At 39.6% G+C, this 25,104-nt stretch overlaps 2 protein-coding genes across 8 annotated transcripts in view; one reads left to right on the forward strand and one right to left on the reverse strand.

The window, feature by feature from the left end:
• The window catches only part of JADE1 (jade family PHD finger 1), a 74,946-nt gene extending 55,155 nt beyond the window's left edge, over positions 1 to 19,791 (forward strand). For 2 of the 4 annotated variants that reach the window (XM_020781528.3, XM_020781527.3), the window contains 6 exons: positions 683 to 894; positions 4,108 to 4,275; positions 4,763 to 4,879; positions 11,628 to 12,158; positions 12,886 to 13,003; positions 15,068 to 19,791. In XM_020781528.3, the coding sequence (XP_020637187.1) occupies positions 683 to 894; positions 4,108 to 4,275; positions 4,763 to 4,879; positions 11,628 to 12,158; positions 12,886 to 13,003; positions 15,068 to 15,969 (2,048 nt within the window). In that variant the 3' untranslated portion in view covers positions 15,970 to 19,791. Of the gene's footprint in view, positions 1 to 682; positions 895 to 4,107; positions 4,276 to 4,762; positions 4,880 to 11,627; positions 12,159 to 12,885; positions 13,004 to 13,106; positions 13,170 to 15,067 lie in introns of all 4 variants that reach the window. The other 2 variants (XM_078376711.1, XM_020781529.3) reach the window with 2 other exon arrangements.
• A 1,717-nt stretch (positions 19,792 to 21,508) lies between these two features.
• Positions 21,509 to 25,104, reverse strand: part of SCLT1 (sodium channel and clathrin linker 1) — a 46,578-nt gene continuing 42,982 nt past the window's right edge. For 3 of the 4 annotated variants that reach the window (XM_078376714.1, XM_078376715.1, XM_078376716.1), the window contains 2 exons: positions 23,234 to 23,329; positions 21,509 to 21,823 (listed from right to left, as the gene is read on the reverse strand). In XM_078376714.1, coding sequence (XP_078232840.1) covers positions 21,761 to 21,823; positions 23,234 to 23,329 — 159 coding nt within the window. In that variant the 3' untranslated portion in view covers positions 21,509 to 21,760. Of the gene's footprint in view, positions 21,824 to 23,233; positions 23,330 to 24,507; positions 24,571 to 25,104 lie in introns of all 4 variants that reach the window. The other variant, XM_078376713.1, reaches the window with a different exon arrangement.

Raw genomic sequence — 25,104 nt, forward strand, 5'->3', positions numbered from 1 at the left:
CCCACTCATTCATTAATTCAGCATAGAAATACAGTTTGTTAGTGGTGGACAACTTCGGAGGGCTTGGGGACAATGTTTGCCCTCCCTTAAACTTTTAAGGACTGCATTGCACCAATGACACCCCACCTCACTTCTGTTTCATCTGACAGGCAAAATGGGGTGGAATGAAGTTACATTCAAATGGCACATTGTTGTCCCAGAATCTTCTGTGGTGTGGGAGGGAACAATTTCTGATTTTTTAAAAGCAGTTTTCTTTTGTGTTTGAGATTGCTAGAGGGAGTGAGTCATAGAGATAAAGGGCCACCTTGGGGGCCACAGTGTCACAGCTCCCTCGCTGGGTATCTTTAAGAATCAATTAAAGACATGGATGTTTCGGCAGGCCTTCCCATCAGATAATTCCTGACACTTTTTCTTTCCTTTGTTATTGTTTCTCTCGCTCTGTGTATGGCTTTTACTATTTAAATTGTTTATACATCTTTATTGTATTTTTTATTATTGTTAGCTGCCTAGAGTGGTCCTGGCCCGACCAGATAGGTGGGATATAAATGAAATAAATAAATAAATAATAAAATAAAATAAATATAGGTTCACTTTTGCTATTGCTTTTGTAAATCAGTGCAAGAGGTTGGGCCTCTAGGTGCCTGTTGTTTTAAAAACAATTGCTATTGGGTTGATTTCCCAGGAATGCCTGAGCTGGATGAATACACTATGGAGAGAATCATGGAAGAATTTGAACAGCGATGCTACGACAACATGAACCATGCCATTGAGACTGAGGAGGGGCTTGGAATTGAGTATGATGAGGATGTGGTCTGTGATGTTTGCCAGTCTCCAGATGGTGAAGACGGCAATGAGATGGTGTTTTGTGACAAATGCAACATTTGCGTTCATCAGGTACCATAAGAATAAATTTTGATTCTGATTTGTATAAATTTTGCCATGGCAAGGAGGAGGGTGTTTTTTAAAATACAGTTCCAATGTTTTTGAGGATGGATATACAGTGGGCCCTCGACTTATGTTCCGGAAGTCTGTTCGTAACCCGAAAAGTTCGTAAGTCGAAACCAGTTTTCCCATAGGAATGCATTGAAAACCATTTAATCTGTTCCGGCTGGTTTTGGTTCTTAAGTCGAGGGGCGGTTTTCAAGTCGATTCATTAGTTCCCATAGGAACTAATGCTTAATCTGTTTCTACCACTAGAGGCAGAATTGTTTTTTTTTTTCCGGTTCGTAACTTGATTCCGCGTTCGCAACTAGTTTCCTATGAGATCGGGTTCGTAACCCGAAACGTTCGCAACTAGGGCCGTTCGTAAGTCGAGGGCCCACTGTATATGCTTAGATTGAAAAGTAGGGATTAAGAGGGAAGAGATAGGACAGAAATCGGTTGGATAATTTGAGCCAGTGATTTGTGAATATTGGAGGCTTCTGCTGATTCCCACATTTCTGAATAGTCTTTGTAAAACAACAGATGCCTTTAGGTTTTGTTTCATTTTAATAAATTCAAGGACTAGAACCTTTCTGCTTTATGTCTGTATAACTGTTGAGCTTGAGTGTACAGTTATACAGACTTCTAGTTCATATGTTTATTATTTGCTGATGAAGTAGTAATGACTGGGAACATGTAAACAGGTTTCTGGATGGTTAGGTTGCACCATTTTACTTGCATTCTTAATTCTAAAATCTTAGCTTTTGTTTCTTCTACCTAACTTGGTCTCTGTGCATATATGAACATTTCAGTGCTTGTTTTTTGTTCCACTGCTGTCTATTGGAGTTCTGCTCATTCCTGTTTGTGGATATCAGCCAGTTTGGATATCTTTTTCCTTATATGCTTATCCTCAATGAGATAATGGTCCTGATCCTACTCTTGTCGTGCACTGGCAGTTTTTACCACCCACCCACACAACATGACATTTACGCATTATCTCTGGAAGGGAGATCCACAAACAGAAACCTCCTTGGTATACATGTATTTAACTTTTGGCGAAACATTCCTCCTTGGTGTATAGTATAGGCCAGCATTCCATACTGCCCTCCAGTGTACACTATAGCTCTCATTCTCTGAAATAGCTTGGTCATCCCAACACTTCTTCCACCTGCCAGACCCATACCTAAATTGCTCACCTGGAGAGAGAGCAGGCTGGAAGGCCTCTTGACCTGGGATAGTTGCCTGTTGGAATGAAATTGCCTTAGTGTTTTCAGGGACTTATAGAGTACTCTGGCAACTTCCTTAACGGGCACTAGGCCAGAGCTCAGCCTGTCTGAGGCCGTGATGCTGATCTCTTTTCAGGTGAGCACAATGGGGCAATCTTTGGCTCACTGATTCATGTATTGCAAGCCAGAGATGCTATGAAAAACTATGTGAAGTTTTATGTTCTGTGATTCCAAACAGGTTTCTGACCTTTGTTCATAACTTGAATTATTGGGAATGTTCAAAGCATAATGACACTGAATCATACATAATAGGAATATAACAAATTTTTTTGGGGGGGGGGCAGAATAGTATTTAGATGGCTATTTTAAACACATCAGCGTTTGGCTGTTTCCAAAGTCTACCATAAGCTTTTCCTTATTCTCCTTATTCTCTCTTTTGTCAATAATGTCTGATAAGGAAGGAGAGAGTATTTTTTTTCTCTTGGTTGCTATAGAGGAAATGTGTTTACACTTCCAGCGGATAAAGGGCTGTAGAGCTCTATATAAACATTGTTCATTTTGTTGAATAGCTTTAGAGTGTTAGTTTATTTCATTTTATTCATTTCCAAATGTTCTTGATAAACTGTCAGTTGTTACTGTATTGTGATTACATTGAATGGCACACACTTCAAATGGTCAGAAAACTCAACAGCAGCTTGAGTCAGGGTTTCTATGCCATTGCCACCTTTGCAACAAAAGGCAACAATAATGCCATAGTTCTAATTTCCCTTTCCTAGGAGAAAAACCTGAACCAGGGGCCAGAGCAGTAACATTTGTGCCTTTTGGAACACAACCGCTCCCTCACTTTCTTGTTTCACCTTCTCATCTTTCAGGTGGATGTAGAAATAAATATGTCATGTTCTTATTTTAGTTTCATAGTCCTGGCTTAAATCCACTTGAGATAATGATTAGCCAAGGCAAGAACTTACTTTCCCTTTACTGTCACAGCTGGTTGAGATAGCTCTCTCTACTTCCTGTTCGAACTTCCTACATAGCTCAGTGTTACGCTTCATGCTTATCTAGGGGATTGATGCAGTGGCCATGACTGATAAAAATATATTTTGTGTGGTTGGGATTCTGTGGAGTGTGGCTGTGTCTGCTTCTGACTTTTCACATGGTCCTGCCAGATCTCATGACGGCTCATACATTGGTGGTGCATTCTACACGACCTAGCAGATCAGTTTGGGAAGCCGGTTCCTCAGACACCACAGCTATTTGGAGTTTTGACCACTCAAAAACCATCACAGTGAAAATCATGCATTCAACTTGCAGTTGTTTTGATTCTAAAGGCTGCATCTAATGTCATGTGTGGGGGCAAGGCTGCTTTGTATGTACAACTGCACATATATGCATTCCCATATCTCAGTACATATACACACACGTTTCCCCTCATATGCCTCCAGGAAGCCCCCTTCCTTCGGCAGTTTCCTCTGCTGCTTATATGCTGGTATGCTCTGGAATGCCAAAGAATCACATTTATCCCCTTGTAGCTCTGCGTACCAGCTGGATTGCGCAGAAAAATGGGTAGAGTCCTGCTGGCTTTGAAAGCTGTACATGAAGCAACCGAGAGCTGTGTGTGGCCGAGGTTCACGGGTTATGTAAATCATTTAAATTAATGCAAACATATGGCCACATAATAAGGAAACAATAGATTTAATTAAAATCCATATCCTTCCTGGTCCTTGTGTTCCCAGTTTGGATTTGCTTTAGTTTGTCTCAGCTTCACATGCTTGTTTCTGATATGACCTACTTTATGCATTTGTAGTGAGAATGAATTGGAGGATTATTGTAATAACATTCTGTGCACAAAAAGTGCTACAGAAGTATTAAGTGCCACTGTTTATGATTATCTGTTAATGTTTTTACTCTATGGCTTTTTTTATTTCCATGTGTTTCCCTTCTGTGTTGTTTGGGCACGTAGGCATGCTACGGCATCCTAAAAGTTCCCGAAGGCAGCTGGCTATGCCGAACCTGTGCTCTTGGTGTCCAACCCAAGTGTTTGTTGTGTCCTAAGAAAAGTGGAGCCATGAAGCCAACACGGAGTGGGACTAAGTGGGTTCACGTTAGCTGTGCCCTTTGGATTCCAGAGGTAGGTCTTTGGAGCAACCAGTTTGTTGGCATATTTTCAGAGTGGAGGATGTTGCATATTTTTGCATATTTCCCCTTCTAGCTCCACACATTTGACTGAATTGCTTGCCATGCTGTTTGGGAGAGTCTACGAGTATGTTGCCCATAAGTAATTTGTCTAAGACTTGGTCTCTACTAAATAAAGCTTTATAGTGCACATTGACAGTCATGGTGACTGGTGAACATGGGGGTCAGGACGTCAAGAGAACTGAGCCAGATGAATTATTAGCTTAGCTCTGTGGAGAAAGAGTTGGATAAAAATGAAAGTCATGATTACTTCTCCTTCAGATAGCTTTGTTGCAGGATACATTTAACATAATTATTGGGCACTAAGACAGGTAGCTTGGGTTTTTTGTCTGGAGTGAAACAAACCTACAGTGGTTGTTCTGCCCTTCTTTTCTTCACTGATTCTCTTTTTGTTTCGTGCATATTTATCCGCCCATCTGTAGGTGAGCATTGGCAGCCCAGAAAAGATGGAACCTATCACAAAGGTCTCCCATATTCCCAGCAGCAGATGGGCCCTGGTGTGCAGTCTTTGCAATGAGAAGTTTGGGGCATCAATACAGGTGAATGGCATGAACATTGTGAATATCTTGCAAGTTCTGTTTGTTCAGAAACACTGTTTTGCTTTTGCTGTTGTTTTATTTTAATGCTGCCTTTCTCTCCTAGTGGGCAACCAATTAATAAAAATGTATAAATTAAAATTAAAACCATAACTTACAAATATTTGAAAATATTACTTAAAAACTATAAAACAGACTAAAGCCGCCCCATCTCAATTGCCTGTTAATTCCCCCAAAGCCTCTCTGAAGAGGTAAGTTTTCATGAAATACATTATAGAGTGTTTAAATGTAATTTAGTTTAAGATTTTAATCTCAAGGAGGCTTTGAATTTAAAGAGGGTGGTCTGTTTTTGGTTTCAGGGCTGTATACTATAACTTTTGCTCAAAGAAGGAACTGTTAGTTTATGTGGTTGCTGTCTGCTATGTTAAATATGAGATTGACCTTGCGTTTGCAAGAGTTGATGAGGGCTGTTAGTACTAAGACAGTTTGGAGGTCACTCATTCATAGGGTCATCAAGGGTTGGAGAGGACTGACTTCATAGCAGATAACAACAATACATGTCATCCTAATAATGTAGGTTTCCACATGGTTTTCTGAAATCTGTAATGGTCTTTGAAATTGTTTTGCTTGTAAAGGCTGAAAAGTTTTTCATGTCCTTCTTTCTCTTTTTATGGGGAAGTACCTTTGATTGTCCCATGTGGTCTCTTTTCTGGGTTCCTTGTGTAAAGAAATGGAAGGTGACACTGTATCCAGGAGTGCAGCTTTTGTTATTTCAACTCTACAGTGGCTTTCTTTTTGATTTGGGGTGGGGGGGGTTACAGATGATTGGTGAGAAAGGACCAGAAGTGGGTGGAGATTTCTGGTTAGTACCATCCTGTCTACTTGATTACAGTGGTGTCTTGCTTGATGAGGATAATCTGTTCCAGCAAAATCGCTGTAGAACGAAATTGTCGTCAAGCAAAAGTAAAAAACCCATTGAAATGCATTGAATACCGGTTCAATGCGTTCCAGTGGGCGAAATACCTCGGCGTCCAGTGAAGATCCTCCATAGGGCGGCCATTTTCCGGTGCCTGTACAGCGAAAAAGCCTTCCTAAACACAGCAGGGAGCCATTTTGAAACCTGACGATCAGCTGTTTTGATTGTCGTAAAGCAAAAAATCGGTTCCCGAAGCAGGGAACCAATCATCGTCAAGTGATTTTTTTCCCCTATTAAAACATCATTTTGCGGTCGCTATAGCGATCGAAAAATACTCATCGTGAAGTGATTTCCTCATCTAACAAGGTAATCATCAAGCGGGACACCACTGTATGTCTTACTTATAAGGACATTGTACCAGTTACTGGTGTTTGTAGGGGTGCTGAGGTATGATTGTGTATTTCATGTTTATTTAATATTATACTCTAACCTTCCATCACAAGAGGGGGATAGAAAGTTTACAGTTAATTTCAATTAAATGTCCTTGTTGCCAGATGATGATATAATCCAATTGACACAGCATAAGTTTTGCCAACTGAATTCCAACCAAAGTTTTGTATTCTTTTGTTTATGAATATTTACAGCTTAGATTTGGAGTTTTCAGACAAAATGTGGATCATTGAAACAGCTACTTCAGAGGCTGCCAGTGAGGATATACTCTTAAAACAGAAGAGAACGTATTGCTCTCCTTTTAAAACAGCCCCTCCCATCCAACATATTCTTACACTGTCAGTAGCTCACCAATTCTGAAGTTACTGACACCATAACATTGTATATTATGCTTGAAAACATGACACAGCAGAATAGTGCTCCTACAATCTCTTGAGAATGTCATTCTTCATGAAAACAAAGTGTGCAGTTCATGTGCTCCCCATGAACTGTTTTCCAACACAACTGCTGGGAGCTTAGTGGTAGCAGGAACCGTGTGTGTGTGTGTGTGTGTGTGTGTGTGTGTGTGTGTGTGTGTGTGTGTGTGTGTGTGTGTGTGTGTGTGTGTGTGTGTGTGTGTGTGTGTGTGTGTGTGTGTGTGTGTGTGTGTGTGTGTGTGTGTGTGTGTGAGAGAGAGAGAGAGAGAGAGAGAGAGAGAGAGAGAGAGAGAGAGAGAGAGAGAGAGAGAGAGAGATATCCATGCAGCCTACAGACTGCTTTTTTACTTCTCCTCTCCTCAGAAAATTAATGTGACAACCATTGTGAAGAAGGATTTTCTGTGCATTGATATAATAGTGAAACTTTGTGATCACTTACCACTCTTTTTTCATCTTCTAATCAGGCCTCCTGGTTTCCTAGGGAATGGATGATTAATATCTTCATGTGATAGAGGTGCGCTCTCTCTCTCTCTCTCTCTGTGTGTGTGTGTGTGTGTGTGTGAGAGAGAGAGAGAGAGAGAAGACAGTTCATGTTAGTTTTACCCTTCAGTTAGCAGCTCTTTCATGTTTATGCATAAAATATTTATTAATGCAGAGGAATCACTTTGCAGTGCTTGGATTTTAGAATCTTAATAAATATTTCATGCATATACATGAAAGAAAGAACTGCTACCTGAACAGTGGGCTAACCTGGTTATGTTTTGTTCTTCTTCTTTTTAACTCTAAAGGAAGTCATTGCTTGTTTGGAGAAGAATGCAGACTTACAAGAGAGCAATGTTTCCACTTTCTTATCTAGGGGAAGGCGTTCTGGAAATGTGCCCATGGCTACCCGGAAGACTGAACTTGACTAGAGGAAAAGGGCATGTGTTACAGTTGCTAGGAGTTTAGATCATGCTGCTCCTTTCCTTGTTCCTATCTTTGCTCTGAATCATTGATGCACCAGAAATTCAGTAGTGAATCCGCACAGCTTTTTCTGCACCTCGCCAGAGGCTCTGTTTATTACTCCCATTTTCAAAGGAGGTGTGAAACAAAGCACAGAATATGGATCGTTGAAGTGGTAATTGGTGCCTGGTGCATTAATAAATAAATACTAAAAGTCTTTATATACCTTCAGTTTTTTTCTTGAGTTTTCCTTGAGGAATGGGGGAGAATTTCACCTACATTGCCATTCTTGTGGTGAATACTTAAAGCAGTTGTGCAGGGGTATCATCCTGGATGTTTCCTGTTCTTTCTGAAAGTGCTGTAGAGCAGTGGTCCCCAACCTTGGGCCTCCAGATGTTTTTGGACTTCAGCTCCCAGAAATCCTGTCCAGCAGAGGTGTTGGTGAAGGCTTCTGGGAGTTGTAGGCCAACAACATCTGGAGGCCCAAGGTTGGAGACCACTGCTGTAGAGTTCACCATTTGAAGGTGAATGCACAAAAGCTGCCACTTTGGAGAAGAACATTGTTGTTATTGTTGGCTGTATTTGCCTATGCTATTTTGTCCTCTAGGAAAGAGGTCAGATTGTGTAGAGGAGGCATGACATTTTGGCCAGTTCTTTTGCTTGTTTGTTTTTTGTGTGGTTTTTTTTTGGGGGGGGGATAATTTATATGTGGGAGTATCTGGGAAATATCAGTCCTGCAGGTTCATTTTTTACCAGGGTGCTTGTTACACAGTTTGCTAAACCAGTTGCACAACCCGCTGCACAGTAGGCACCCTGCAAAACTGCTTAGATGGTTGCCATTCCACACACTATAAATCCTGCAGACTATATTAGACGTTATATTTTCAAACATGTGTGTTCCCTTGGGCCTATTTTGGTATACCGGTACATGAGCAAGTGGTTACAGTAATTCTTCAGATATGTAGTCTTTCATGTTGCCGTTTTTAGTCTCTCAAACTAAGATTTCATTGAGTCTTTCTACCATTAAAAAGCGTTATAGAATATATGGAAGTTACATAGTTGCATGTTTAAGGTGAGAGATCTTTGTTCCACTGAGACTTTTAAAAAATATCTGAGGAAAGCCACAGAATCCTTCCACAGAAAAATGCATATAAATGACAACATTTTGCATACAATTTCAAATTAACAGGGAAGAAACCAAAAGGGGGTAGTCATTTTTTTGGACCCAATTAGTAAATTTCTGGAGCTCAGGGACCCCAGACAAAGAATAGCTTTTTTGTAAAAAAAAAGGCTGAGCAGTGGGAACTGCCGTGATATTTATTTAATCTCTTCATCTCAATCATCAATATATAAAGCGTGCTGCGTATATACCGCCCCATAGTGCTTCAAGCACTCTCTGGGCTGTTTACAAGTGAATTTTGTAGGCTACACATCCCCCCCCCCCAGCAAGCTGGGTACTCATTTTACTGACCTCAAAAGGATAGAAGGCTGAGTCAACCTTGAGCCGGCTACCTGGGATTGAATCCCAGGTTGTGAGCAGAGTTTTGGCTGCAGTACAGTGGTTTAACCACTGTGCCACGAGGCTCTTCACATATTATCGTTTTTCCTCCTGATTATTTGGTAAGGCTGATGGCAAGTGACACACAAGCCTTGCGACACTTTAGGAGTCACCCATTTAGACCATTTAGTTGTGCTTGTTTAATTTCACTGGCACCACACGTGATGTACAGGATAACACTTTTCTCATAGTTAAGCAACAGAAACCGCTTTCATGCTTAAAGAGAAACTGCCTTCAGGAACACAGAAAGATGCCGCCACAGTGGCTTTGAAATGTAGAAATTATATGTAAAAATAATTGTTTTCAGTTCATCTCTTAGAAGCTTGTCAGTTGCCTGATGGTATAGCCTTTAAAGTACTGTCAGCCCTAGAAATAATCACGTCTACCACTTCTGTGCTGCGGTGGTGTCATGTGGAGTGTTGATGCTTGAAAGAATAGACTAACAACAAAATTGACTATCACGATCATCTGTGCTTTAGATTCAGTGGCAGCAGTCAAGGGCAGAGAGACTTTTACTGCTACTACGAAAACAGCATCTTGTATTAGTCAAAGGAGGCAGAACTAAAACATTTTCTTTTAAAAAGTTCTAAAACTGACAGACGTCACCGCTAGGGAAAATGGACCCTTCTTTGCTAAAGAACAAAGTGTCATGTTGTTTTATTCTGCATGTGCTTGAACAGAATAGATGAAATATGTGCATAGCTGCTAATGGTGCTAAAGACTGTACATAGAATATATGTTTGCATTAGTATTATAGATTGAGAAATGGGAGTGTTTCAAACAACTGCTTTATTATAGCTATGGCTATAATAAAGAAATAATATAATAAAGAAATCCAGGGTTGGTCCAAGATATTTTGCTGATTAAAGTGAACAATAAGATGGTCTCTCTCCCTCTCATCCCATGAATGAAAATAAAATGCACTGTCAGTTGGATATTTCTCCAGTGACGGGAAAGCATACTTTGTGGTACCGAAGGCTGCAGCTAGCTTGCAAAAGGATGATACAAGATAGGCTTTGTGGCATATGAATTTCTCCTGTAGGAAGTTGCTTCTTCCTTAGCTTCTGACACCTGAAGTGAGTGCCTTTCTAATGATAGGGCCAGCCCTTTGTAATGTTTTCTTCTACATGACATTTGTAATAGATTTCAGAAAATGGCAGGAGGCCTTATAGATAAAATTCCATCATCCCCCACCTCAGTCAGATTGACCTCATTTCTTTCCTGCCAAAGTTCTCTTAACCAGTGATGTAGCAGAGTGTATTCTTACAGAACCTAAAGTATAAGGGAGCCAGCCCCCTTTTCAAATAAAGTGTGCAGTATATACATTGATGTCATTGGGGAAGGAAAGAGGGCACTGTCCCTCTCACTATTTTTCATATTATGCTGTTGTGTTTATTTATTGAAACAGTCTGAAGTGCATCGTGTATCTGTATGACATTTAGCTTGCTGAGTCAACCTGAGCAGGGGGAACTCCAAGGATAATTGGTTCCTTTTACAAAAGGGCTGTTTAATATCCTTCTGTAGCACATCTGTCTCTCCTACATCTAGGTTAGAGTGATACATACCTGTCACCACAGATGTCAGTGCCATTTATTCACTCTTAGCACCTACTCTTGTTGGAATTAAGAGGAAAAAAGCTTTAAGGAAGATGAGCACAGACCATATAAAGGATTTTTTTTTCTCTTAGTTAATGTTATAACACATTTGTAGGTGATCACATAACAAAGGAAGGCTTAATTGCCTTAGAGAGAGAACAAAGGAGTTGACAGCAAAAGTCAGAGCCAGCGGAGCCAACTGGCAATGCCCTGAGGGCTCTTTTATTGACTTAGCATAATCACATACCGTGTTTCCCTGAAAATAAAACAGGGTCTTATATTAATTTTTGCTCCAAAAAACGCATTAGGGCTTATTTTCAGGGGATGTTTTATTTTATAGTCATGTCATCTTCTGGTTGCTGCACAGTGGTGGAGGGTGAGGTTTCACCTAACTAGGGCTTATTTTTGGGATAGGGTTTATATTACTAGCATCCTGAAAAATCATACTTGGGCTTATTTTCAGGTTAGGTCTTATTTTCAGGGAAACGGAGTAGTATGTTATGAGAGAAACAGATAGGATACTAGTTACCTAATTGTAACTAGGATTGGCTAAAATAATCCTTGATCTTTTGCTCTACCTCTAAGCAAAAGGGTAGAAATCTCTGGACAGTTGGAAACACCTGGCAATGTGCAAGGAATTGCAGTGAGGAGGAGGCCAGAAATTTCTGCCATGTCTCCAGAAATCCACTAACAATTCTTCAGATACAAATCACTTTAAATATATTTTTGTCTCATTTTGTACTTGACAGAGCTCCTAATTAGTAATTGCATAGAAAAATAAAATCTCACTGGATCTCGTGTTGCTTCTTTCACAAGCTGTAATGTTACTGTTTAAGATTTGTAACATTATTTTTAAACCCTTCTCCACTTACAGTGTTCAGTGAAAAACTGCCGCACAGCTTTCCATGTCACTTGTGCATTTGATCGTGGCTTGGAGATGAAGACTATTCTGGCAGACAATGATGAAGTCAAATTCAAGTCCTACTGCCCAAAGCACAGTTCCACCAAGAAACCAGATGAAGAAAACCTCAATGAATTTACCAGCCAGGAGAATGAGAACGGTGCACAGGACAGTTCTCCTCCTGGTCACATAGAGTCCTTTGTCAGCATGGATCAAAACCAGGAGGAGGCCCACAGAGTCAGTGTTCGTAAGCAGAAACTTCAGCAACTGGAGGATGAGTTCTATGCCTTTGTCAATGCTTCAGAAGTCGCTAAATCCCTGCAGCTTCCCGAAGACTCTGTAGAATTCCTGTACCAGTACTGGAAGCTGAAGAGGAAATCTAACTTCAACAAACCTTTGATAACCCCAAAGAAAGATGAAGAAGACAATCTAGCCAAACGGGAGCAGGATGTTCTGTTCAGGCGACTACAGCTTTTCACTCACCTCCGACAGGATTTGGAGAGAGTAAGCTGCTTTGTTTGTTCAGACAGATATCTGTGGGACTGGGTTAGGGATTATGTATCTTTCAGTCTCAAAGCAGTAAATTCTCAGAATTAGAGATGGGCACGAATTGCTTCATGCAATGTTGTCTCAAGTCATTAGCATGTTCCCTTCTCCCACCCACCCTAGGTGCGTCCCCCGCTCACCAGCCAGCTTGCACTGTTTGTCTCCTGCTCTTTTTGCAGCAGGAGTGTCTGCTTACCTCCTCTGCCTCCTCTGGCTGCTGCCCACTCAGACTGAGATGTGGGACAGGGATTCCAGTAGTGCAGACTTCTGGAGGATACCAGAAGAGGGAAACAGATGCTACTTGCAACTGCACAGTCATATGAAGAGCAGGAGAAAAGCAGTGCATGCTGGCTGTTGAGTGGGGGAGCCTGCCCAGGTTGGGTGGGAGAAGGGAACGCACAGCACCTGGGGTGCTGCACTGATGACCTGAGACGACCTGGCACAAAGCAATTCATGCCCATCTCTACTCAGGACCCTTGTCCTGAATCTTAAGATTTTTTTGTTGCTCAAATATCATGTACTTTTTTGGTTTTAAAATTGCAAGTTTTCATTTTCTTTTTTTTAAAATCTAATTTTTTGATCTTTTTTTGCAATGTTTGTAAACTTTAGCATTTTCTTCAAGCCACCTTGAAAATTATATGTCATTTTCCAGCATCAGTCATAGTGCACATTTTGCATTGTTTAGGTACGAAACCTCACATACATGGTGACTCGAAGGGAAAAAATAAAAAGATCTGTTTGCAAAGTCCAGGAACAGATATTCAATCTTTATACAAATCTTGTGGAGCATGAAAGAGTTTCAGGTGAGTGATCTTCTTTTACATTTTTAGCATGGCATGGTAAAAAAATACGATTAATACTTTATTGCACTGCACTAGGTTGGTTCACTTTTCCGTTCTTCCACAGCCCTCTTTGTACCTGCAGACTGGTGAGAATCCTCCACCCCCTCAACATTTTGAATATGCAAAAGTGGGTAGCTTAAACAAGCCCTATTTCTGCTGCTGTCATGGCAGTCTTACTAATTTTTTCTTCTTACTTAACTTTTCTGGCTTCTCAAAAATCCATCCAAAACCAAGCACCTTCATGACAGGTCTCGTTCAGATGGCCTTCTGACAAGATCAAACTTAATTCATGATCACTATACATTGGGTATATATGAATGATATAGATCTTGCTCATATATGTGATATTTTCATGGGTCCTTTTAAAGGAGAAAGGTGAGATAAAAATATTTTACATAAACAAATATTTGCAGCAAATCCAGTACAGCGGTGCCCCGCATAGCGACGTTAATCCGTTCCAGGATTAATGTTGCTATCCGGAAACATCGCTAAACGGAACGTAAAACCCCATAGGAACGCATTAAACTCCGTTTAATGTGTTCCTATGGAGCCAAAACTCACCGGTAAGCGAAGGCACCATTGTACAGCATTTCTCTTTGTCTCAACTTGGGACTGTAGGAAAACAAATATACTTTCAGCTACTGTATATAATTAATTTCCCATTCAACCTAACAAAGTTAGTGTTTAATTACTTTCTTTAAAAATTGCCATCACTTTCATGCCGCCTAGAGTGGTCGCAATGACCAGATAGGCGGGATATAAATTGAATGAATGAATGAATGAATGAATGAATGAATAAATAAATAAATAAATAAATAAATAAATGCAGTGCTACAGTTTCCTCTGTTTGGTTTTAGTATTTAATAGATGCTTCAACACTCTTTCTTCTCCCTCACCTCAAGTTGACAGAACTATTGTAAGAAAAGGCTTACTTATAAAACAAAATAATCTCAGTTGGAAGAAATGAATTTCCTACTTTGGAAGTCACTGCATTTAGACAAAATAAGTATATTCTGAATTCTGCTCCATGTTGCCTGTTTCCTGCAGATTATCCCTTTATTTTTCTAATCCGGATTATGAAATAAGGCCCATCACTCCCCTAGGTATTTATAAGTTAAGGGACATGAATGCCATACAGCACACAGTGCACTTCTTCCCTACACTTAACCTCCTCTTACAAATGGTTAACAGCTTGATTCACTTCAGCCATAATCAAAATCTATCAGACTCCCAACAAGGAAAATACTGCCAAGAGAACTGATTTCAGTGAGTCTCTTCTGTTGAAAATGAATTGAGTTGAAAATGAATTGAGTTTATCACATTCTTTAAACCCAAATGCTTTGGAGATAGTCAGAAACTAAGTGGAACAGTGACCTTTCTTAAATGTGACTTGCCAGTCAGAAAGTGCATGGAAAGCAAAAAACCCTGAAGAAATGGCTTGCTGACTTGTAACTGTATGTTCTTTAAAACAGTTGCACCAGTTCAGCAGGAAGTTGCTACAGCTGAATGACCTTCCCAATTCAATCATTAATCAGTTGCACCTATTTCAGTTATAAAACAATATATTAAAACAAACTAGTTTGTACTAGTGTTGTAACATGCCAGCGACAGTAGCTTAATTCTGTACTTAATGAAGCTACTCTAGCATCTGCAGCCCCATATTCAATGAAGCTACTTTAGCATATCTATCCTAATACATGTATAGTTTTAATGTATCTGTTACCATACTCTGAAAACCACCAATCAATCTACTTATTTAGGGAGTTTTATTGTATGCAGTAAGATATAGACCGAAATCTATATTTCAGTCTACAGAGGGTTCAATCCAGACTTAACTGAAGTTATGTCCTATTAAAATCAAGGGACAGTTATCTTATATCCTGTTGCCACTTAACCAAATGGGCCTTAACTTCAAAATAATCTGGATCCAGTCTAGTAATTTAAGAAAAAGCAGTGTTGGGTATAAATCTCAAAAATTGTTTAATTCTTCTTGAAATAACCATGAACAAATTTGTGTCTTTCCAGGCATGCCTTCCTCCTTCTCCTCAATGGAAAACATGGTGCTTTTCAACAGTTCGCCACTTGGCCCAGACGCACCTAAGATAGAGGATCTAAAATGGCATTCAGCTTTTTTCAGAAAGCAAATGGGCATGTCATTGAATCACTCCTTGAAGAAAACACAGAAGAGAGAGCGGATGAGGAGGAGCTCTGGGCCTGATGACAAACCTTTGCTCAAGCAGCCTAGCCAAAGGGAAGGCCTTGCAATTCCTGGTAGCTTTTTCAACTTTGAAAAGTCATTTGCAGAAGCACAACTTGGATCAGCACAACAGAAGAATGGGATTGTTACAGCAGACCACAGAAAGAGGAGAGACAATCATTCTCACTGTGACTTAATGAAAACAGGATTGAAGGAGAAACCTCCCAAACACAACCACAAACCTCTGAGATCCAACGAACTGTCTCAGAGGCAGTTAGACAACAAAAGGGCCGTAAATCACCCTAGTGGCAGGTCAGCACCTGGAACCCGGAGGGATATGGTGTCTAAATGTAATGGATCCTTTTTCAAAATAAACTATAATCCAGCTCCAGTTAAAGTGCCTACAACACCCAGAAGCCCGGTGAAAAACTGGGGAGGATTCAGAATTCCAAAGAAAGGGGAAAGACAACAACAGGGAGACGGACAGGAAGAGGCATGTCGCCAAAACTCTACATACCCTTACTCGGGTCTGAGTCAAATGTCCCCTAAAGACAGGGTGAAAAGCAACCTTAAGGTGGACAGTGAGAATGACGGGTATGCCCCTGATGCTGAGATGAGCGATTCCGAAACCGAGATGGCTGAGAAGAAATGCAGACAGCAAAGGCTCGGTTCAAACAGCACTATTCCCAGAAGGACAGACATTATTAGGAGAAGCATCCTTGCCTCCTGACTAGAGAGTGGCACACAGTAACAGCACTGGAGTCAGTGAAGGTCCGGCCCAGAGGGGGGGATCACTCTGTGTTATTTATTGGTGAGACGAGGAGGGTTGTAGATGTGGCTACAAGACAAACCAATGATGAACCTGTTTTTCTTGGGCTGTAGAAATATGTTTACGTGCACTGCAGTAAGAATTTGCCCTCCGCCCATTCTCATGTCTGTGAGGTTTGAATCTCTAGTTATGACTGGCCTGAAGAAATGATCTGAGAAAATGTGCTACACTAATTGATCCAAGAGGTTGAACACTAGTTTGAAAAATCAAATAAAAATCAAACCATGTGGGTTGGTTGTGAAGGAGGGAGACCCTGGTTTGAGCGGATAGCACTGAGGATTTTCCTCTCTGTCCCTGAAAAGCACAAGCTGTTAGTACACACAGGAGGATAATGAATTAAATGTAGTGGTTCTGGCCACTCTGCACTGTGTAACCCATTCTAAATTGTCACTTTCATCAGGCTATGTTAGGATTAAGTCCTAGTAGTCTGCAGTTTTTTGTTTGTTTTAAAATCAGGAGGTTGGCAGCTAAAAATCTTCATAAGCCCCTGAAGAGTTGCCATATGATGCCCATCAGCTAGGTGAGACAAACGCACCATGACTACTAGATACCTAAAGGGGTAGAACGAAGCTGTCCAGTTGTAAAAAATATTGGTAGCAGTGCACAGTGCTTTTCTGAAGGGACCCAGTTGAAGAGTGGATTAAGAACTACTCAGCTCCCCAAATTTGGAGGGCATCTATGTCTTAAAGTACTTTATCTTGTTCTGAGAAAGAAGGTAGGTTTGTAGCCGGCTTTACTCTGCTGGCACCTGCCCATCTGATACACAATGACAATTCAAATGGGAGAGACTGAATGTGTCTGCATTGCAAATACCCTTAGGATTTGCTGTCATGTCATGCTTTGTTCACCATTTTGGGGATTGTAGTACTGTGATGGATGAGCCATTTTTCAAGGAAGAATTCTTAGGACATTATCAAACTACAATTTCCAGGCTTCTTTAGGGAAAGCTATGACAGATAAACTTGAAATTTGCCATGAAGACATGACCACATTTCTGAAGGAGCTGGTTGGCAGCCTTTCCCCAATGTGCACTAATGGAATGTGTTGGGATATGCAAGTTTCTGACACACAAGGGTTAATTTAAATACAAAAAGAAGGATGTAATAAATATATATGTATATTTTTTGAATGAAATGGAAAGGCAATAAGATATGAGTAGCGCTTTAAATTCAAGCCAATTTAACAACATGATTTCATGATATGGACTAGATTTGATTAAGGAGCTTGTGTTCTGAATACTTCATTTGGAAAAAAATTGCAATAACTAGAGAGTAAGCCATCAGCAATAATAAGATGAACAGATCGCCAAGAGTCTATTTTCTGCACCTAGGAGAGTGCATCTGTAATACACATATGAACAGATAGTTTTAGGCTGCTGTTAGTTTTGGGACTCAACTTGAATATAAAATTAGAGATAACCTAGTTAAAAGAAAGTTTGAGCAACAGCAGTTTCTTTTTTAATAGACAGCTGCCCTTGTAATTCATCAACATCAGTATTCAGTCATTTACACTATGTTCACTATATTTTCCTTATAACCCCTTCTCGGACATGAGATGGGTTTATACCTATGAAAGAAAAATTGAAACCTTGTAGTTTGACAAGTCTTCCAGAGGTTTCACCTGAGACCTGGATTGCTGCTGTTCCATCTTGCTATGCAAGTCACTAACTCATTATTAATGCAACTGTATTTGGCAAGGTTTACATAGTGGTTTACCATTCTTTTCCTCTGGAGATGTTCTGGGACTGTGCAGCTTGTCCAAGGCCACACAGGCGGCTTTGCCCGTAGGTGGCACAGTGGGGATTGAACTCCCATTCTCTGGCTCTGCAGCCAGATCTTAAACCACTGACCTATCCAGCCAGCTCATATATATATATATAATTAGCAGCAGTTCCAACTATCATATAATTTGAGAACCAGCCAACTGAAAACATCCCCATTTGCTTTTGCAAAAGAAGTGACAATCTGGAGCAAAGAAAGCTCCATGATTTTGAAAATCAGCTGTAAAGTCCATACGGTCCCTCCTCTGCCTTGCCTTCAGATTCTAGATCAGCACTAATCATAATTTGCTATTCTTATGAGGATCGGAAGCCAAAGTGGCTTTTCACTTGTGATTTTAGGGATAGTCTGAGTATTCAGGTATTGCAGACAATGGTTAGTGTTAATTAGAAAACTGAAACAGAACCCCATATGAGGGTGTGAGCAGGTATGGGGAGGAGAGAATGCAACTCTACAGCCTTTTCATGATTCCTCAGATAGTTGGGAGGGTTGTCTGAATTGAGCCTTTATGTCTTAGCCCTAGCTTACTAGTGGTGTTTACACACTAGAGTTCTGGTGCTGCATAGAGCTCTCTATACAGGCAGGGCTGTTGCACATTTTTTGTTAGCAGGGAATTTCTCCAAAATGGGAAGTGAATAGACTCCTCTCCCCCAGCCCCCAATACACCGTTGTATTCCATGTGTAAGTCCATGCATTATCCTGTAGGGCTGGAAGAATACATGCAGGTTAAGACTTTGGGGCGTAGATAGTAAATATTAACATACTGACATCATTTTTGGATACTACTGGGGAAAAGAAAACATTGATATGATAGATGTAGTTTTATAAGGCTTTGTTGCTTCTGGTTAAACTACTCATATCTTTAAGGTTTGTTGCCAGGTTTACAGCTTTGAAAGCAGACATATTGTTGTTATATACAGGAAAAGAGGGATGTGTTGAATTCACGTTTTCAGTATAGTATTTGTTTCAAGTGAGGACTGAGTAAAATATTACTGGTTAGCCTGCCCTGTAGGGAATTGTTCATCAAGCCATAGAAGGAATAAAATGAATTTGATTCTAAGTGAACATTTTGACCAATTTTGAAAGAGGTATTGGATAACATTTGCACTATTAGGAATGCTAGCATTTGTGCAGAAAGAATGCCTTATCTGTTTTGCCCCCCCATCATGTTTAGGTTAATAAGCTTTCTGATATTTTGAATAATGCTGAACCAAAAATTAAAAAAAGAGAAATAATAAATGCTTTCCCCATATACACGAACTACAGAAGTAGAGAAGAAAATCAGTATGATCAGATCTATGATTTCATAGCATACTTAGCACTCAGTAAGTGAAGAATTATAAATCCAACAGTAATCTTTACCTACAACTCCATTCATTTTGTTGATATGGAAACAGCTGAGATTTCTTGTCAAGCTTCACCTTTTCCTTATGCAGACTGCCCAAGAAATCTTTTAATTATAATTGATGCACTTACACTGCTGAAGTGTAGGCTAACAAACACTTTCATAAATGTTGACTGGAATGCTATCTGTTAGGTTCTGGAGACAGACAGATGGATACACACAGATCAGTTTAAATGAATGAAAAGTGTGATACATGTCACATATGTACAAATCTTGGTTTTAAATTTTTTTGGAAAAAAATCTGTCATTACATTTGTAAAACCTTGTACAGAGGATTTTTCACTACGTGCCTAGCTATGGTGTCCATTTTGCTCAAATTTGAAAACAGGTGCATGATGACAAAACAGATAGAATCAGAAATAAAGTATATGTAGAGATGACTATTTTATATTACATGGCCCAATCCTGTATTTATTTTCCTCCCCTTTTTGAAGTATTTATAAAGACCTAGTTGAAGATGGCTGTATTTTTTTGTTAAAATATTTAGTAGAATTGTGCCTTTGTCTGTATGTGAATAAATGCTGTACATTTTGCAATACACCCCAGTGCTGTGGTGTTGTTAATGTGATAGTATTCCAGCGATCTTCATGGCAGTAGAGCAATTGCTATTTCATTCACTTTTGAAACTCCCCGTTTTGCCAAGCCTTGTGCCACATTCCTAAAAGTCCTGTTTGGTGGAAGACTTCTGTGGCCTCCACGTGTCCAAGTTGTTGCCAATAACGTTTCCTGAGAGCAGAGTGAACGGACAACAGGCCAACTCTTGTCCCCTCTTGTAGTTCAGTGCATTGCTCGCTTTTTCTCCCCAATCCCACGCTCCTCTTAACCCATCTTGATAATTGCTCCTAGCTGGTGCCATCCCCTTGCTTTTCTCTTTCTAGGGTAAAGTTCTGTGGGTCATGTTTTAAAGTTACGTGCGCTGAACTACAATAGGTGATTTTATATTTTATTATCACACAGCTTGCCCATTGTGTGCAGTTCTCATGGCTGGGGTTCAGGTGCTTCCACATCCTTCAGTTAAAGTCCAGGGGGGAAATGTCATGAGGTAACTAGTCCCATAGACTTTCTTTAGGAAGAATGGGTAAAAAATGAAGCTCCCCCAGTGATGAGACGTGGAATGGAAAGAAAACATGCAGCAACCCAAAGCCACCTTGCAATGTTACGGAAAGTTCAAAAGTATAAGTAAAAGAGATTCTAAACAGTTCTGAGAATGAGGCTGATAAAAGGCGGCATCTTTCATAGGGAAGTGAAAATAAAACTGAGGAAATTGGAGGATGAATGATATAGCACAGCATGAGCACTGATTTTTTTCCCCTGTAGCTGAGCCCAACACTGCCCTCCACCCTGCCCATTTCAGGGCTTGCAGAAAAGGAACTGTACTATAAATATTTGTAGTACAAAAACCAAAATGTATTTCTTAAAAATGTAACGGATATCCTGGAGATGATGCAGAATAATAAATACTGACCAGTATTTATCAGAAGTCGCTCTTCTGAGAAACATTCTTAAGATGTTTCCCTTGGTCTCCTAGAAACAGAAGGCCTTTTGCAAACTTCCAAAACCTGACTACCCAACACACTCTAGAACGACATTAGGTAGAAATCTCTGGAGAAAGCAAAATGGTAGTGAGGCTGGCAACGCTGTTGTCCACATTTTCAGTGACAGTGCAAAAAAACTCGTTGGCGGTGGGACTGATACTGCAAGTTCTGCTACAGAAGCCATATATTTGAGGAATGCCTTAAAATTTATTATTTTCCTTAAGAAATGTGAAATGGTTTCTCCCAATTTCTTTCCCCACAAGGACAGTGGAGGATTTCAAAAACTGACTTGTGTACATTTTACAATGTCTTGAGTAAAAGGGGTAAGGTTTGACAAGGGGGTTACATTAGGCTACTCATGAAATACAGTACGTCTAAATTTTGCAAAGAACACCACTTAAGTAGCAATAGGTGTAATGGAAGATATTCATATGAATTTGAATGCCATATCTATCTATACATATATGCCATATCTATCTATATATATGAGACACTGAATTTCAAACTCCCTGTTCTAGCACCAGTGTTTTATATCTATTTTATTTTTCCTTGAACTGAACCTCTAGCACTCAGATTCATAAATAAATTCTAAAATGTTAGGTTTGTTAACACTGAAAATTACAACTCAATGAACCAGTTGCACAAGGAAAGTTTCCCATTCAATAACAAGGTATTTCTAACTTTGCAAATGAAACTTTGTATACAGATTTTCCACTCTGAAATCATAAAACTGACAACATTTATTTTTATACACAAAGGGAAATTCCATATGGCTTTGATATTTAGTCCTGGTAATTTTTAGTGTTATCCATTATAATGTGTATTGCACATAAGTCTCAAAATGCTTCTTTGTTCAAGCAAAGAACTGTAAAAAATTACAAGTCATTCTACATGATCAGTTGCAATGTTTCTAATTTGCTTTTCAGCCGTCTCACTTTACAAGCAGTACAGTAGAGAAAAACAGTGCATTACTTTTAAATATTTTCCAGTTCCAACAAGGAGACAGCTTTTTTCTTCTGCATGCTAAGTGCACTGAGCTGTAATTCACAACAAAACAAAACAGTAATTAGTTTCTTCAATAAAAATCTTTATATTAATTGGATAATAGGGCAAACTGCTGATTATAGTGCAACCTGCAATTCCTACAATCCTATGAATTATTTTATCATGCGCCTATGATCTATAAAAGGATTCAATTTTTAATTAAAGCATTTCCCATCTAAAAGTCACCATCATTATGACAGATGGAGAAAAATGGCACAGTGCAGTAGCTCCAAAACACATTGAAGGAGTTTCCTGGCATGCAACTGTTTTGTCATTCACTGCAAAGGAAACTGATTTCTGTGTTCTTCGCTAGGCATGAGTAGACCGCATTCTGCAATGAAGTAAGTGTGGGTCTTCATTCATATAAGATCAGCATGTATGTTAATGGTAAATCTCCAATAGTAAACTGTATTTTTAATTTTATTTGTCAAAATCAATTAAACTTATTTTTCGAAAACTAAGATGGTTTCCAGTGGACATCTGTAATACAGCACCCACTTAACAGGTCACGGTATGGTGATTGAGAATTTGTAAGAATAATTATGTGCCATCAGGGTTTTCTAGATATATTCAGATGAGTTTTACTCGTCCTTCCTGCTGGTGATGTTCTTGGTGGTGGTAGTGCAGCTTGTCTAAGGCTGCACAGGTAGCAGGACATACAGTCTCATGAGCCATGAATGTTCTGGGTGATCTGGACTGACCCCTATTTAAAGAGCCACTGCAAGGATTCAAACATTAGGCCAAGGCTCCAGCCACTTCAACCCACCACATAACGGTGTAGTGACTGCTAGTGGAACAAGCAGCTAAGTTAATGTGTGGATTTAGCCCCTGAACAACAGAACAGTGCCAAGCAAACTTTCCTCCTTTGAAAAGAAATCACATCCAGAGTTTTTAAACTAAAGAAAACATAAGAACTACAGTACTGTGTATTAGAGAAATACATTGAGATAGGAAAGATAAAAGAGTCTTAACTACCAAAGGTGGCTAGATTCAGGAGCCATGACCACACCCTCATCTCTTGAGAACGGAGACAAGGGAGACATAGGCACCCATCTTTTAAGCCTTCTATAGGCTTAAATTCTCCTGTATGTTAATTTCAAAAGTTGTAATTGCTTGTCCCTGGAACCATACAACTATTTCTTTGTAGCAGCACCAGCAATAATAATAATAATAATAATAATAATAATAATAATAATAATAATAATAATAATAATAATAATAATAATAATAATAATAATAATAATAAACAACAACAACAACAACAACAACAACAACAACAACAACAACAATAATAATAATAATAATAATAATAATAATAATAATAATAATAATAATAAGATTTTTATTTTCATTTCTCATTGTACAGCTGTAATAACAGTATATTCTGATTTATATTTAGATACCTGTTGAGTTGCTGTAGCTGCCCTCTCTTCTGCCTGGCTTAGTCGACTTTGAAGTCTGCTAACTTTTTCTTGATGTTCCAACATTAATTTTTCATTCTATATAAATGAAACAGCTCATTACAAATGGAAGATTGTGTTATCAGATCATAAATATTGCAGAAAGCAAGCTTTGAAAAAAGAAAAACTTTGCAGTGGTAAATCAGGGAACTACAGAAAAATAAAGGAAGATGAAACAGCCAGTTCCATGTATTATGTCTAACCTTGACAGGGATTTCCACTTTCAAAGTCTGACAAATTATGACACAACTCATTTATATACAAAATATAATCTAACTGAGCTTCAAATAGAAATGTTGCTTTTCAATATGTGGGGTAAGATGTACTTGTGGAGAGCTGGGGCAGATAGTTATAATCAGAGGTACAGTCTAGAAACCCAGTTCTTACTGGTGCCCATTCTGGTTGTTGCAGAATGGCTGGTGGACATCTGATTCAAATTACTTAAAGCCCAACTTCAAAAATGCAAACAAAGGAGAAGAAATGCTAAGTAGGCAAGGGATTTTGTCATTTTTTTGGATTGCACCTTCCTAAAGTTTGCAGGCACTCCCCAGCCAGAATTCTGGGTGTTTAACCAAAAAATCAAAGTCTCCCTGCCTAACAGGCATCATACATGGAATGTGCTCTGGTATAGAGTCCATCATCATCATCATACAGGGTGTCTCTCAGGAATGTACCAGACACCTAATCTATGGGGTCTTTCATCTGTAAGTTAAAGCGCTTAACTTTTTTTTGTTAAACCCCTTGGAATTATGGCTGGGGGGAACTCCTGAAACCTCTGGGTGCAGCAGTCTAAAAAAGAGAAAAAAGAAAGAAAAAAAGAGAAGGAAGTCCTATGTCTGATGCTAAGCATGTTCATACGAAATGTACATCAAACTTAGGCCCTCAAGAAAATGAACCTATTCACATCTAGAACACTTGGAAGTTACAGCACCCCCCTTGAATATGCATTATGAGGGATTTGGACCCTGAAGGAAGAGTGACAAGCAGATAGAACAGGACTGTTTCTGTATTAATAACACCCAATTCTGTTTCATCTATCTTGCATGAGAAGAAACATAATTATGCATTTATACAAATATACAGTGGTGCCTCGCTTAATGACAATAATCCGTTCCAGGAAAATCGCTGTTAAGCGAAAACATCGTAAAGCAAAATAAAAAAACCCATTGAAACGCACTGAAACCCGTTCAATGCGTTCCAATGGGGCAAAAACTCACCGTCCAGCGAAGATCCTCCATACGGCGGCCATTTTCGGTGCCTGTATAGCGAGGAATCCATCCCTAAGGACAGTGGGGAGCCATTTTAAGCACCTGGCAGCCATTTTGAAAAGCCGACGATCAGCTGTTTTTGATAATCATAAACGAAATTCCCCCATTTAGACCATGGTTTTGCAATCGCAAAAAGATCGTTGTAAAGCAGATTCATCGTAATGCGGGGCAATCATTAAGCGAGGTACCACTGTATTCTTACAAAATGGATTTTTATGCAATCATAGGCATCCTTCAGTCTTGAGAGACTATGGTAACGTGCTCTGTATGGATGACTTGGAACAGCGTCTAGTGTTTTGACACTGTATGCAAAGCTGGAGTGTCCTCTCCAGGGCACAAAGCCTGGGTAAAATAATATGGAGGATAGGCTGTTACCCAAGCAGCAAATCCCCCCTTTCCACGTCACTGAAATAGTCCAATGGAAAGGCAAGAGCCAATACAACTGGTTCCAGCAACGTTGCAGGAGTTGACAGAATGATACGAACTGCCTCCGGGACTCCGGCTCTGGTTTTATGCAATGGGCAGAAGTAAAATTAATAACTTTTT

This window comes from Pogona vitticeps, chromosome 5 (assembly GCF_051106095.1).
Source record: "Pogona vitticeps strain Pit_001003342236 chromosome 5, PviZW2.1, whole genome shotgun sequence".
Lineage (NCBI taxonomy): Eukaryota > Metazoa > Chordata > Lepidosauria > Squamata > Agamidae > Pogona > Pogona vitticeps.